Source organism: Fusarium keratoplasticum, chromosome 11 (assembly GCF_025433545.1).
Source record: "Fusarium keratoplasticum isolate Fu6.1 chromosome 11, whole genome shotgun sequence".
NCBI lineage: Eukaryota > Fungi > Ascomycota > Sordariomycetes > Hypocreales > Nectriaceae > Fusarium > Fusarium keratoplasticum.
This window is the reverse complement of record NC_070539.1, coordinates 473,334-488,195: the sequence shown is the minus strand read 5'-3', so window position 1 is coordinate 488,195 and position 14,862 is coordinate 473,334. Positions and strand designations below refer to the sequence as shown.

Genomic DNA, 14,862 nt, shown 5'->3' with positions numbered 1-14,862 from the left:
GGACTTGGTCTTATTGAGGGTGATTGCCAGGGCTGGGAATGGCGTGCGGGAGCCTGAGCTGTCCATGCGGCTGCACAGCCACTGCTGCAACTTGGAATCTTCATCTATCCTGCTGGAAATGACAAGATTATTGGGGTCGAGATTGTATTCGGCATTGTCCGTGCCGAAGACCCGCAAAGTGTCGACGGAGAGTGGCTAGGTGCAGGGTTATCTCCGATGGTGACATGAGGTGGTGTTGCAGGAAGGAGCTGAGTCAAGATGCGAGGCTTTACTTCTCGCTGATGATTCTTTGCGAGGCTGGGAAAGGTGGTGATGTCGACCTGGGCCGTGTGAGTCTCGTAAAGAATACACTAATCATTGGCACACATTGAGTCATGGGATCTGGAAAGTTGTAAGCTGCTGGTGTAAGGCTACTCAAATACCAGATGGCGTTATTGCCCTTCCTGTCCGTCACCGCTCTAATTGACAGCGATGGTCGCCTAGGTCGAATTCTCGATCTCATCTTTGCTAATATTAACCTTGCCCTTGACTTCTCCAGAGAGAGTGGGTGGGATTAGGGTGGCTTTGAACTCTGCTTTTCTGGTAAACGGCTTCTTTCTATCCGAGACCTTAATTGAGATCAAGGCGTCGGCTCCTCTACCCTCTTATGAGCTAGAGAAAAAGGTATCCTTGGCTTGCCAACAACCAACTGTAGCTAGAGCGATAGTGCACTCCTGTCCTAGACTTCTTTAAATTTACTATTGAGAGATAAGACTGCCTAGAATTTGGTATGGCACTCGCTAATAATAGTTCGATTTACTACCTTAACTTAAACAAAGAAGTTAATATCGACTCCCTTGAACTTGCCACTATCAATAGACTGGTCACTTGCTTTGTCACCTATCGTTGGGGTCTTGATTAGCAACGAAAAATAGATGTTTATGACATCCATAATAGTCAGATGAGGACCCAATTTTTAGCATGATGCATCATCACCTGCACCTCTTTCAGCTGCGCCCCAGCACATTCCTCAGCCGTAGATGGAGTCGTATGTGGCGTTTATGCCGAGTTCAGTTGCCGTCCCGCGGCTTCAGCTGAGGCCAATGGAGAAGTACTATGAGTCATTGATCAATGATGTACCCAGGTTCGTATCATGTAAATATCTCTCAGGGAGTAACGCCCCAGCCCTTCTAGACTCTCTTGCAGACCGACTTGATGCATAAAAGATCGAGACCAAGACATGTACTGGGAATCCTCAAAAAGTATTGGCGATCGCTTTTATGCTGAGACAAAGTAGCTAACAGTTTATAGGCAAGCTATCGACGCCACCAAATCAATGCCCGTGCCGATCTCGACCAGGCCGGCCTCCAGACCTTTCGGCTAAGCCCAGTAACCCTAGCTAAATGTTAGTTAGGTCTTTCCTAACATGAATTTGTCTCAGATGCCTTTACAAGTCTGCTGAGAGTGTGTGAGGGCTCAAGTTGTCTAAGTATTCATTGTCATAGGCCGGCCTTCTGATCGCACTTGGAACCGCATCACGACTTCGCCTTTTGCTGGTTTGTCCATACACTCATCGCCCTGTCGTTACCCAGACAGGAAGAACATGATCAAAATTATGCTAGGCAAAGAGCCAATTCCACGACCCCTTCTGGCGATTGGCGAGCTATTGGAGTTCTCTCGAAGACTCCTTCATCCCGCCTAACCTGGAGGGTGAAATCAAATAGTCTGGATGAGACCGCGACGCCAACTTTAAGGAGGAATGTAACAAACTGTGAGATTTAATCCTTAATAAGTATGAAAAGAACCTAATAAATCGAAAGGACCTTCTTGAGAACCGTGAGAATATGATGGCTCGGGATCGGGTCAAGTTTGCCGCTGAGACTCGAAGGAGGAAGAACGCAGTCGTAGCTCAGTTCGCACATGATCTCAAGAAGGAAAAGCCTCTGAAAGTTGAGTCTCTTGGGGATAAGTCGAGTTGCAACACTGAGACGCTGGCTGCCCTGGAGCTGGAGAAGGGTTCAGAAGCTCCTACAACCACTCCGTCCACACCCGATGAAGGAAATGCGTTTGCTGATCCTTCTACGACCTCATCCACTTACAAGTGAAAGCCTGGGGTGCGCTTAAATGCATTCGGTAAGTCTTCACACTCACTCATCCTTCGAACTGATTCTTCTGACAGTGGTCCCAGGCGAGACTACTCTCTCTTTATCGCGGTCGAGTTCATTGAGAAGTACTACCAGGGACCCCCCTTCTTAGGCATCTCCACCTGAGAGACGAGTTCCCGGATGGCTCGCGATGGGCGTATCTGCGTTTTGATGAGGCTTTCCACACTAGCCAAAACTAGAAGAACCCTACGTATCGCTACTTGGTTTATCATCTCTTCATTCGCCCTGGTCCGATTCCTCAGGCCATTTGCGGACAACATCACTCTCGCCAACCGCTTTGTCCATGGCAGGGTCTGCCTCAGAGTCGAGCAACACCCACGTGGTCAGTAGAGGGATTGCTATCGGAAGCATAGTCAAGCTAATTGCGGCCAACCAGCTCCATCCATTGAGGCAGTTCGGTCCTCTGGAGGCTCTAGGATGGGCGCTGCTAGTATACTGAATCCAACGAGTATTAGAAGCGACGTGATGGAAACAAACAGACGAAAATGGACCTCAGAGTCGCATCAAACGGACTACAGGAACAGGCTGATATTACAGCCCCCGGCGTAAGCATATGATGATCAAAAAGAATGGGCAGCAACCTAAGAAGAATGGGTTCGGCATGAACCAGAATGGTCAACCGGTTGGGAAGGGGCAAGGTGTTTGGTATTGAAAACAGGGCTGTGCAGGCATAATCTCGAATAATCCATAGTCACCCGACTACAGGGACGTCAGATTTTAGCGCTTCTGATGGTTTAAGACTTGCACGGAAGAAGACTACAATGACACCCTGTGCTGTGAGATCAGCACTGGTCCCCGTTGACCAAGGCTGACTTGCGCGTCAGCAATTAATGCCTAAATCTGCCTTGGAAATGGTAACAATGGGCTCATAAGTGAATTTCTTTCTGCAACCACTGCTTGGCAGAATGCTTCGCCTTCATCCGACTCAATGGAGGTAATACCGGTTCCACTAACAGACCAGCCAAACCCTGTCGACAGGCTTCGCTCTCGCACATTTTTTATTGTGCCAAACAAGCTTGATAATGAAGTTCTGAGAAATGCGCTCGATAGACTCATCAGGAATCATTGGCTGAAGCTTGGTGCTCGACTCGTCTTGTCACCCTCCACGAAGCTCCTGGAGTATAATGTTCCGTCCTCGTTTGATGAGAACTACGTGCTCTTCAACTGGTCTTCAACGACTAATGCTGAATCTATCCAAAAGATTGAGGAGTTATCTTCCTTTTTTGCACCGAGTCAGAATGTGTCCTTCTTGCCCTCCATGGATGTCATCGACAAGCTCTTTCGACCAGCAAACTGGCCCTTTGAGCGGAAGGACGGGCCGTCCGATGCACCCCTTCTATACGTTCATTTGACCATCTTCAACGATACTTCAGTCGTGGCCATGAGCTGTCCGCATGTATTGGCTGATCAATTCGGAGTGGCCAATATCGTGAAAGCCTGGCTGACAGTCTCTAGAGGAGAAGCGCCTCCCGACATGCTGGGCTATCGCGACGATGTGCTCCCACCGGGACACCCGATTTTTGATTTCATTGACAAAGGATCCCGAAAGGGAATGATGCGTGCCAGAGGTAGAAGAGACCAGACTGCGGTGATGGCCAGTATCGTCCTTGACCTTGTGAAAGCTAGGAAGGAGGAATCTCACATTGTGTTTATTCCTCTCCAGCTGGTAGAGAGATTAAGAGAACGGGCATCAAGAATTCTGGTAGAGAAGGATGAATCCCCTCCAGATATTAGCAATGGGGATATCCTTACTGCCATCTTTACCAAGGTAAGTAAGTGTTCTTAGTCTCGGAGCCACATCACCCTTGCTCACTGGTATCCAGATGACTCGACACGATCGACCAGAGTATCCTCTGAACCTTTCCCAGACTGTCAACCGTAAGTCTTATGTACTCTTTTTGGAATTTCCCCATTAAAGAGTTCCCAGTACGGGGCCGTGCCCCAGGGCTGTGGGACGATGATGGCGACCGATTCATCCACAACGCCTTGCATTACGCCACAGCAAATTTCAAGATCAGCGCATCTACCCCGTTACACGAGATAGCTCTTCATAATCGCCAAGCTATCAACAAGGCCTTGGAACGGTCCGAGATCGAAGCCGGGTTGGCGGCGCTGCGAGATGTGTCTAAACGGAGGCAGGTCATGTTGATTTGCGAGCCATTCGAAAAACTGTACAGCGTCTCAAACTGGTGTGGAGCGTGGAAAGGTATCGACTTTTCGGCAGCAGAGAACGAGCCGCAAGCGAAAAGGGAGCATGCCTGGGATATGCTTGTGTTTGGTCAAAGTAGGCTTGTCAAATCGCCTGCACGATGTAAGTTGGCCCCATCTCTCCGAAATACCGAAGCTGATCGGCAATAGACCGGGTGAGCATCATGTGCAAGACCAAAGAGGGGTTCTGGTGTGATTTTGCGGCTCCGGTTAAGATAATTGCAAGGATAAAGGAGCATTTGGCGAATGACCCATTGTTAGAGAGGCTCTGAAGAAATGCCTGGCGAAGGACCCCGGTCAGGAACGATAAGACAGTCGGATGCTGGCATTATACGGGAAACGGGCTTCGGTCGGCAGTTGAGAAGGGAGGCTGAGTGTACTCTTCGAATACCTCATGTGATATGTTTTTGTGAATCTTATGCTTTCGGTCGTTGAACTCGTCTGTCCATGTTGTCATGAACCCCGAATCTCATCTCTCATAGGAAAGAGGACATCCGTCGTCCCTGTAGAAAATAACGAGATTAAAGATGGCCACTCTACCGTAGCTCGCCGAGGAGATTTATCAGGGCTCGGTATGGTGCCGAGTACATGGCGATGCTACACTTCCTAGCGTTTTACCAAAATCTGCGCCAAGGTACTAACAACGGTTGCGCTCTCTGTGTAGCATGTAGCTTGGCATATAACACAAACTATCTGAAGAAACGGGCATAAGGCTGTTCCCGTAGTAGAGGCAAACCTATACGGGCTTGCCCTGCCGAAGAACAATAGCCATATGATTGCGGAAGCGTTGCGCTTCCGTTATTGAACAATACCCCCCGCTCAGCGATAGGTCATATTCTACATGTTGACAAACATGAGTAAAAGTGACAACTATGCTCTCGATCACACCACTTGCGAATCGGGTCCGCAACCGCTTCCGCCGGAACACCTGATGAGCCGCACAAGGCACGGCCTTGAGGCTCCGCGCAGTGGCCTGATCAGTCGGAATCGAAACCTGATCCGGCGGCGTAGGCGAACGGAACCGAATAGAAACTTTGTCCTAACGGAGCCGCATACAGTGCTGAGAGGATTCCGCATGTTGATTCCGCTGGTATAGCAACCCCGATTATTGCGGAGGTGAGGTTGAGGTTGTCCGTGGTTGGGATGTAGAACATTCCTGCGAGCGCGTCCGCGGCGGACGCGCAAAGATGCATTCCAGTGCGTTTCCGCTGTGGAATGGTGCTTCCACGAATGGTACCAAGGACCGAACGAAGAAGCCTTTCAATCACGATGCCCGGTGATGGAACTTGACAGATGCACTGAAGTATGTGATGCAAATCGAGTGATCAAATTATGTCGCGCTAGCATGAATTCACCTCCTAAGAGCGTCCTTTCCCAACAGCACATAGCACTTGCAGTTGCCTTCCAAGTCCATTGCGGAAATAAAATCCTCACGGTCAGCAACATCCAAAACAGCTCGAGCCATTCAGGAGCAGAGAAGAGAGCATGGGCCTGATTCTTTGGGTATCTGCTGGCCCTTGCTGGTCGGTGGAAGAGCGGTCAACAAGAAACTGTGGCTCCGCTCTTGAACAGTAAGGTATTCCGAAAGCACATGTTCATGCGGGTGCGCGGATCACGATCGGGAATCCAGAGCGACTGGAATACACCTCACTATCATAGATTCCTTAGCTCTGTTCAACCTATCTGGGACTTGGATCGCTTCCGCAACTCTATCAACAAGCAGGTGGCAAAATGAATAGAGTTTCTGGTTCATCACAACCTTATCCCGGCGGAGCCGCATCGGTCGCGATGCCGAATCAGGTCCGTCCCGGGTCCGCGTCGGCATTCCAGACGGAGCCGGTCCGGGCCCCACGCCGGATCCGCATCGGATTGCTTCATCGGATCCGCAAGTGAATTCTAAACGGAAGCGAAAGTTTGTCAACTCCAATGGAGAGAAAGCATTCCGCATCTCGGATTCTATCTGATTCGAAATGCCATACACTGTATTTGGCCCCGGAGCCGCATTCTGGAGTTCATGTTGCGGAACCAACGGTTCGCGTTGACGGTTCCGCTCTCTGGTCAAGTGGCATGATTGGTTCAGCCCCGAGATCTACTGAGAGAAGGAGAGAGGAGGATGATTCTCAATTTTAAGTGGTTCTTGGATATTTCTACTTCACATGGCCTATGAAACCAGTAGTAGGGGCGCCTTGCCCATAGCCAAACCGTCTATATGTGAACAAATTCCAGCTTCACACCAATAGTAGTCAAGGCTCACCCGCGGGCTGGGCTAGATAATATCTTCCAACATGCAAATTAAGATTTGCCATTTCTCTAACTAACTTCCTAGTTCTGCTACATTGCAACTATATTGGTGCGCATCAGTTTGCGGTTTGGAGCTTCAATTTGAATCCCGCTCTGACAGGGAGGGTGCTGAGCAGCATAACCCGGCTAGAAAACGACTCCTGGACGCAACATGAGGACTTCGGAGTCAGTTTTAACCCATTAAAGCCGCTATTCAAGATTCTTATTGGCAGACAAGATAACTACTATGCTGCTGGTTGATTAGGCTCCCTTGGATCTTTGGGCTGGCCCTTAAAGCAAACAGAGCGGTTACTCAGACCGTCACAGTGACATGCGGGAGACATATTGTCCTCGAGAAGATCTGTGGCATAAGAAATATATTAACAAGCTTAACATAGAATATTTTCTTGGGGAAATAGAATATACTCACGCACGGCGTAAAGAAGTCGTCAATTACATCTTCTTGGAGGTTTTGCGTAGGCGGTTTCACGTTCGGTCCGCTAATTATGAAAGATAGTAAATAACAATAGCAGAAATTCATCGTCCTTTTTCTGCCTACGAAAAGAGAAATCACCCTGTAGCCCAGAGTGGCCCAGCGTGCTTTGACTCCAACTCAATATGAGCTGGGGTATCTTGGACCAAGCTGTTCTACATCCGTCAATCTCTGGCTCAACCGTCGGGCACCTCAGAGTTAGAAAAACCATATATTCACTTCAGTATTATGTGGTTGTCACAGGATGATAAGAACTCAGCTCGGTCAGATTTGACAAGAATACGACGTCAAGGCAATTTTCGTATTATAACTTGCTTTTAGTTTTTCTTCCCATCCCTTTTCCACCCCAATTACTCTTGAGATGAAGTCAGTTGACTTGCCAAGAAATCGTCAAGATCCCAATAGAGTAGCTACAGACACTCACTAGCAATATACTCGTTACCAAAGTACCTTTGGAAGCATGTGGTGCATTGTTAGAGTAGGGCACTCAACTAGGCAGCGATGGTCATTTGTGGAACCAAGTCATCGTGGAGTTCTGAATAGCGAGCGCCACGCATCACTAGTCAAGTGCCTGAGCTCTTAAATGTCATTTCCACCAGGCTGCAGCCCCCTTAGATCGGATAATCCCATGGCAACATGGCTATTGTGTCATCAAAGCTCAATTTCAATGGTCAGTTTTTTCCGTATCTACGAACTATATAAGCTTCCCATTCATTGCAGCGTTACATAGAGTTGAGTTTTGAACTTTTGATCGTCGACACACGACAATGGAACAAAACTAGGCATCACTCCAATAGTCTCTTGGGGGCGGCTGACGTGAGAAGTTGAGACATCTATTACGTCATGATGAAGATGGATCTTCGAATATTCCAAAGCCATTTCATTCCATCTTTTCGCCTTGCTACTCAATCCAAGTCTCAACAACGAACATCGCATCTCATTCTTTTGCATCAAACACCATGGTCAAGATACTGCCACCTCCTAAGCCCAATATCCCGGAGCCAGAGCCTGGAATGGCTCTCTCCCTCTTTCCATCAGGTCACTACTTGTGGCTAGACGACTATGAGTACTACGACCAGCTAGGCCGCAATCCTCTCCAGCAGGCAAAGCTATGGCTCATCACCGACCCGGAAGAGCGAGTGGCCAAGCTTGACGAGGTGCTTGAGAATTACCCGAAGCAAGTTCACAGGCGGAATATGCTATATGACGCCGCAAAGCGCGGCGACGAGGCCTTGGTTCGACGCCTCGTGGCCACGGGCTTGAAGGTGCACCCAGATATCCCAGAGGATCCTCAATCGGAGGAGGAGGCTCAGGCCGATCAAGAAGCGAGAGAGAATGGATCCATCCCGGATAAGGATGACCCTTCGGTGACCCCAGTTCATGTTGCAGCCCTCTACGGCCATGTGGGATGTCTGGATATCCTCTTGGAACAAGGAAAGGCTGATGTGGATGTCCGCGATAAGTCTGGACGCACTCCACTCATATTGGGCGCGAAACATCCAGAGGTGGTGCGCTATCTCCTCGGCAAGGGAGCCGATCCAACTGCAAGGGCAAATTCTGAGTGTGGGAATGGTAACGCACTGGAGTTTGCGGCTGACAGTGCTGCAATTGAAAGTGTCAAGCTGTTGCTGGAACATCCTATTCATAGCTCGACAAAGAAGAGGAAGATCACTACTGATGAAGAGCCGGAGGAGTGGGTCACTCCGTTGGCCATCAAAGCGGCTGCGAAGGCGCCTCAAGGCTTCAACACGCTCAAACTTCTACTCGAGCACGGTGCTTATGCGGTAGAGGCACGAGATGGTAAGACAAAGGGTAAGTTGCTATCAAAGGAACAACGGGAAGCCATTGTCGAGGCCATCCCAGAAGCAGCAATGGCCGGCTCTGTCGATGCTCTCAAGCTGCTCCTCAGCTACAAGTATCCCACCGATCTCGATGGCGAGATCCTCCCCTTTGACATTTCCGAGGACCTCCACAAGCCGTTTGTGTATGGGGCGTACGGTGCCATGGAAAACAACAGCCCCGAAAAGTTCGAGTTCATCAACAGCTTTGGCATCACCGAGCATGAGACCATGTCCCTCGACCAGCTTCCCGAAGGCCAAACCCTCAACCTTCAGCATCTACTTGACCAAGCTGCAGGGGCGGGGTCTATTGACAGCGCTCGGCTGATGATAGAGCGCTATAGCGCTGACCCCAACAAGCACCGCATGCCGCCGGGTATGAAGCCCTTGTACTTGGCTGCAGCTAACGACAAGCCCGAAATGGTCCGCTTTCTTCTTGAGAGCCACGGCGCCGACGTTCACGCGGGGAATGGAAGATACGCGACAGGTCCGACTGCGCTATGGATCGCGGTAGTCCTCAAGTCTATGGAGTCCGTCCGTCTTCTCCTCCAGTACGGCGGCCCGGTGGATCACATCGAAGAGGTGATCCGCAATGTGTCAGGCCCAATGACTGTCGTGCTGAAAGCCGACCGTGAAGACACTGGCTCCGCATCTTCAGTGCGAGTTGAGACCCAAGAGACGGCAAAAGCGTATCTCGAAAAGTACAAGGGCAACTTCCAGAACCTCAACCCACCATTCGTTCTCTTAAAAATCGGACCCGAGGACAAGGAATGGATCGAGAAGCTGCAGGCGCGAAGGTCGGCCGAGGAGCTGGCCGAGTCTGGGGAAAATGCAAGGGAACTGGATGAGAAGTCGGGGACCAAAGACGAAGAGCTTAGCGAAGACGATCCCCGGAAGCTTTCGGCACCATTTCCGACCATTACTGAAAGAGACGATGAGTTGCTGAATGATGATGATCTCATCCCAAAGTTTGTGCCGTTCTTAGTACCTGCGGGACAGTAGGGGTCTGAGTGGTTGCGACTGGGCGAGACATGCCTACAAATAACAAGCTATTTCCCTCTACCAATAATGGCTGCTCATCTGTCAAAGCTGATGCTCAACTGGCTGCTTACGGTGCTATGAATGTTTGGAGGTATGAAGTTGATAGAACAGTCTCACATTGCTTGCTCGATTCTTCTGTGATAGCAATTCGCCTCTGCCTGAAAAGTGAAAACAGCCTGCAGTTAATAGATAATTACACAGATACGCATTTAAACCAAACTGCGTAGTCGGCAGCTTGCGTAATCTGGTCCTATTACACCCTTGCAAGTGGTCCCTGCTCATTGCACCCTCTGAGTTCCATCAATCGCATCGCTGTTTCGAGTTTGGGTCAAGTTTCGGGTTGATGGAATAAACAATTGGTTCGCCATGCTGAAACAACAAGGTTGATCCTTTATTAAATTCTCTATGGATATAGGAGAAGCACATCTGTTCTTGAACACCATAAAACAATGGTCTCGCGCCGACTGTGGCTTTCGCTATGGGGCTAAGGTGTATTGTTCCTTGATTCGCGAAACGATTATTCATAATGAAGCTTGCGTTTTACCTCGCTGCCCCTGCCCTCGCAGTAAATGCGTTGGCGACAGGCCGCGTCTCATCGTCGCTGGGCCCCCTCCGCCGTGCCAGTGGCCAACCGGCTTCAACTTTCTGCGGCGCCCCGAACGAGTTCGAGGTCATCTCTGGCAGTCCGTGGATTGTGTTTTCCATGAACTACAATTACCAAGCAATTGATGGTTCTTGTTGTACCGGATACTATGACATTTCGGGGTCTGGGGATGCTCAGCAGATCCACTGGAGCAGCATCTGGGACATTAGCCCTTCAAAAAGCCCAGACCTGGTCAAGGGGTATTCCTTCGTTGGCCTCACTCAGGGCCTGCAGACAAGACTCAGCGACATTGGAAGCATCCCGACTACATATGAGTGGACTGTGTCAAACTCTACTGCTTACAAAGGTACTTCTGCCTGCTGGGAGCAGGATACGTGAGGCATCAGCTAATGTTTTGAACTAGGCAACGTCGTGTATGATTTCATGACTTCCGACACTAAAGGCGATGAGACATCAAGCGCAGCACAGGAACTCATGCTGTGGGTCAAGTACGAGGGCGGGCAAGTGCCGATCGGTTTCGACAAGGGCCCCGTTGCGACCATCAACAACCTCTATGGAAAGAGTGGCTGGAAGCTGTACCAAGGCCTCAACACCGACACTGGCATCACAGTCTCTTCTCTGCTGGCTCCCGAGAATGACCAATTCGGTAACCAGGCTGGGGGTTCTTTCACGGGAGACATCAAGGACTGGCTCTTGGCACTCTCGAAACAGGGTGTGTTTAGTGAGAGCACTTATGTCAACGTGGGAAACGCTGGCATGGAGCCGTTCTGGGGAACTGTGACATTCGACAACACGCTGTCGCTCAGAATCAACTTGTAGGGAGAGGGGCTGTAGGGCTTGTTGCATTGTGTTTAGTAAGAGGCAGGTTGTAATGCTATCAACACCATTCTCGCCGGTACGAGAAGCCTTTCGGAGATGCTGGCACACATCTTTTTCAGGAGAGCAGTCCTGACAGTCGTTCATTTCTTTTGATACTGTGTGAACTCCGCTGACTCCTGGTCTGCACGCCTCTTGATGGTCAGATAATGCCCAATCAAGCTCAGGTAGCAACGCTCAGATCACTTTCTGACCTGCATGTCCTGTGTTGCATTGCCAACACCACTCCTTGGTCAAGGATCATTGCCTTTCAGCCAGTCACGCGACTAGGGCTGTAGAGAAAAGAATGGGGAAATGATCCTGCAGTGAAAGAAAACCCGGATTGCGCAAATTTTTTATCTATTCCTCTTTCTCTTCCGAACGTATCTGGCCTCAGACGCCTGCCTCTGTTCTCGCCAGTCGAGAAAGGCCAGCCTCTAACGCACATTATCAATGAGTATCTCATCGACCTAATGGTAAGCATCAAACAGTCTCTTTCACTTTCCCTGTCTATGATGAAATCGAATCAATTACTTCCATGGCTATGAACTTCTGTCATGATTCAAACACATTCCGACTATTAATCTGAGACACCCCTTCATATTACTTGCTCGTGGGACACTAAACTTTGAAGGAAGGTGCTGACCGTTCAAGTTAGGTCTGATCTGGCGGGGAAAGCTCGAGATTGGTTCTCACTTCAGACGGATGCTACGACTGCGTCTCATGCCCTTGTATTGTCCATTGCGTTAGGTAGCTGGTGAAAGCCATAGTGAAGTATTAGCCATTAATGGAAATAGAAGATTTTTTTTTTATTAATTACTTCTGACAATTATGTACGAGTGTTACGACTACAACGAGTTCACTGCTGCCACAGCGAGTCCTGCTACGGCGACCGACCATAATTCAACGCTTTGGCCTCGTCCACCACCATTGGAGTTTTCCGGCGTGGCAGCAGCTTTGGCACCAGACCGACTGACTCCTATACCACTCGTTGCTCTGTCATTGTTCCGCTTGCATAAAAATCTGTCCAAGACCCCTCTTGAAAGCACGCACGCAAGTATTCGTGATGCTCAACTAGCTCGAAATGAAGACCGTGGAGTGTGTACGTTAGAAACAGCAACCGTGGCAATCAGTGACATCCCCAACGAGCGGCTTTTGGCTCATCTGAGGAACCAGCACTATCCTAGGATACAGAAATATTGTTTAATGCTAAAAGTAGTAGACTGTGAGGAACAGGCACGGCTGAAGTTCGTTGCTGTCATTGAGCCCTAAATGACCAGAGTATACATATAGACACGCATCTCGCTACCATAGAACCACGCGCTGCCAACCCATATAGAAACGTTGCAATTGCACCGTTTCTATCTGCCGTCGTTGGAGACCTACAGACTAAACTCCGGTGGCAGGTTGGCCCATTTAGCATCGAAAGGAGCTATGATCTTTCTAGTGCATTGTTTGTGGCCTGAATCGTCGCCACTGAAACGCCCGTTTATCCAGGTCATCCAGTCAACTTGAGCAACTGCCGTGATTGGAGTATGCTCGACGCCCATGTAGAGACGAATATGAACTTCGTTTCCATCTCTACAACTCTTCTTCCATGCTTTTTCGGTTGTAGGCGGCAGGACGCTTGTGTCGTTGGCACCCTGAACAACGAGTATTGGGCCTTTGGAACGTCCGCCAGATGCCGGAGCCACTCTTGCCTCCCAATCCAGAAGAATGGGCGCATCGTGGGCAACGCCCGTGGAATTGATCAAGTCTTTTCGACCAAGGTCCAGAGTGAGTCCTGCAAGGCTCGATGCGCAGAGTTGGAAACGCTCTGCCATCTCGACTCGCTTTCGCATAATAGGAGACAGCATGGTCCCCACAAAGCCCGGGATCGCACGCTCAGCAGCGAGTTTCAGATAAGGAAGATAGCCAGGAAACTCAATATGATTGATGTTATCCAGCATCATACTTACTGGATATGTCGCAGGCGCCATTGCGACCGTACCCAGATACTTTGCATCGTGGCGGACAAACTCGCTCTCGGCGAGCTTCCACACTGCGCCTCCCCCCTGGGAGTGGCCCACGGACAGCCATTCCTGTGAAAGAAGATGGCCGAATAGCTTCCTCGCCGCGATAACACTGTAGTATATATCTGCAGCGTGAGAGCGAAAGTCCAAATACATGTGAGGAGTGTAATTGTTGCCTAGGCCAGCATAGTCGGTTGCTACGACGGCGTAGCCCCTCGACACGATGGTCTGCCAGGTATCGTAGTCAAACATGTTGGGGCCATTAGATGGCGCACAGCCGTAGAATGCCCCAATTGTTCCATGGGCAAACGCCACGAGCGGGAAAACCGTCTGATCACTGCCGCCATGCCCGCCCGAGCTGTACGGGAACGCTATAAAGCCCGTAACTGGAACGTGACTGCCTTGGTTGTCGATGGAAGTGTACTGGAACTTGTAGGCAGTCGTGCCAGCCCTAAAATTGCGAGTTGTGGCATTGATAGGTTTGAACTTCAGCACGTCTCCAGGTGAGCTGCTTGAGAAGTTGTTTGCTGTATTGTAGAAATCGAAGTCGAAGGCTTCCCCCACTGTTGCACGATCGAAGGGGATGGTTGCGTTGAGTATGATTTGGCAAGTATGCCCACAGCCATACTCTTCAGCCTGAGCTGACGTGATGTTGAAATTCGCAGCCTGTCTGCCGGCGGTGGCTGTCGCCAGAGCGATGAGAAGGAAGATAAGACGCTGAAGCATGTTTGCTTTTCGTGCTGTAGAATGGAGTTTAAATGAGAACTGCTGTGTTGACTGACTCAGGTGCTCATGTTCAGACACTTTGCACTGGTGAGGGCTGCTGGTATTTATATTTGTGTTCCCTTTTCCTCCCCCCTACCTCTACCGGGACCTCGGATCAGCTCGGGTGACTTTGATTTCTCTACAATAACGGACTTTCCTTGGTATCTCAGGGGCCACAAAGAGTCCTAGACATGTGAAATGTTGGTGTGCCGGTCCTCCGGTCCCGTGTCCTCGCGTGTTCAGACGGTTCGGAGCCTACTGAGAAACGTTACCGGGGTGGTTGGAGGCGGGGATGTGACTAGGCCCGGTCCTCCGGTCCCGCGGCCTCGCGTGTTCAGACGGTTTGAAGCCTCCTGAGGAACGTTACCGGGGTTGTAGGAGGCGGGGATGTGACCAAGCTCCGTTCGTCTCCACATAAACAGCTCGAATATTTCCCCTCTGGGTTAGCACTGCTTGGTTGCTTGTTCGTCTAGCTCCTGAACAGACACGGCCTTTCAGGAAGCGATTGTTTATGCGTTTCCATTACTCAAATCTCAGTTTCTTCCACATTGACCTCACTTTCGCATCATCATCGTCTACCGATTCCATTTCCTTGTTCGCCAGCTGATCTTCTGCATTCTGC

The 14,862-nt window shown here is 50.0% G+C and overlaps 4 protein-coding genes across 4 annotated transcripts; 3 read left to right on the top strand and 1 right to left on the bottom strand.

The window, feature by feature from the left end:
• Positions 1-2,629: 2,629 nt before the first annotated feature.
• NCS57_01296300 (uncharacterized protein) lies at positions 2,630-4,624 on the top strand (the record flags this gene model as incomplete). The annotated part of the gene is made up of 5 exons (XM_053062617.1): positions 2,630-2,689; positions 3,106-3,912; positions 3,968-4,022; positions 4,072-4,455; positions 4,503-4,624. The coding sequence occupies 5 exons, from the start codon at positions 2,630-2,632 to the stop codon at positions 4,622-4,624; spliced, it is 1,428 nt and encodes a 475-aa protein (XP_052907512.1).
• Positions 4,625-8,084: 3,460 nt separating this feature from the next.
• NCS57_01296200 (uncharacterized protein) lies at positions 8,085-9,965 on the top strand (the record flags this gene model as incomplete). The annotated part of the gene is made up of 1 exon (XM_053062616.1): positions 8,085-9,965. One exon carries the CDS (start codon positions 8,085-8,087, stop codon positions 9,963-9,965), a length of 1,881 nt encoding a protein of 626 aa, XP_052907511.1.
• A 565-nt stretch (positions 9,966-10,530) lies between these two features.
• Positions 10,531-11,427, top strand: NCS57_01296100 (uncharacterized protein; the record flags this gene model as incomplete). The annotated part of the gene is made up of 2 exons (XM_053062615.1): positions 10,531-10,954; positions 11,012-11,427. 2 exons carry the CDS (start codon positions 10,531-10,533, stop codon positions 11,425-11,427), a joined length of 840 nt encoding a protein of 279 aa, XP_052907510.1.
• Positions 11,428-12,845: 1,418 nt separating this feature from the next.
• On the bottom strand, positions 12,846-14,201 carry NCS57_01296000 (Prolyl aminopeptidase; the record flags this gene model as incomplete). Its single annotated transcript, XM_053062614.1, has 1 exon — positions 12,846-14,201. One exon carries the CDS (start codon positions 14,199-14,201, stop codon positions 12,846-12,848), a length of 1,356 nt encoding a protein of 451 aa, XP_052907509.1.
• Between the last annotated feature and the right edge of the window lie 661 nt (positions 14,202-14,862).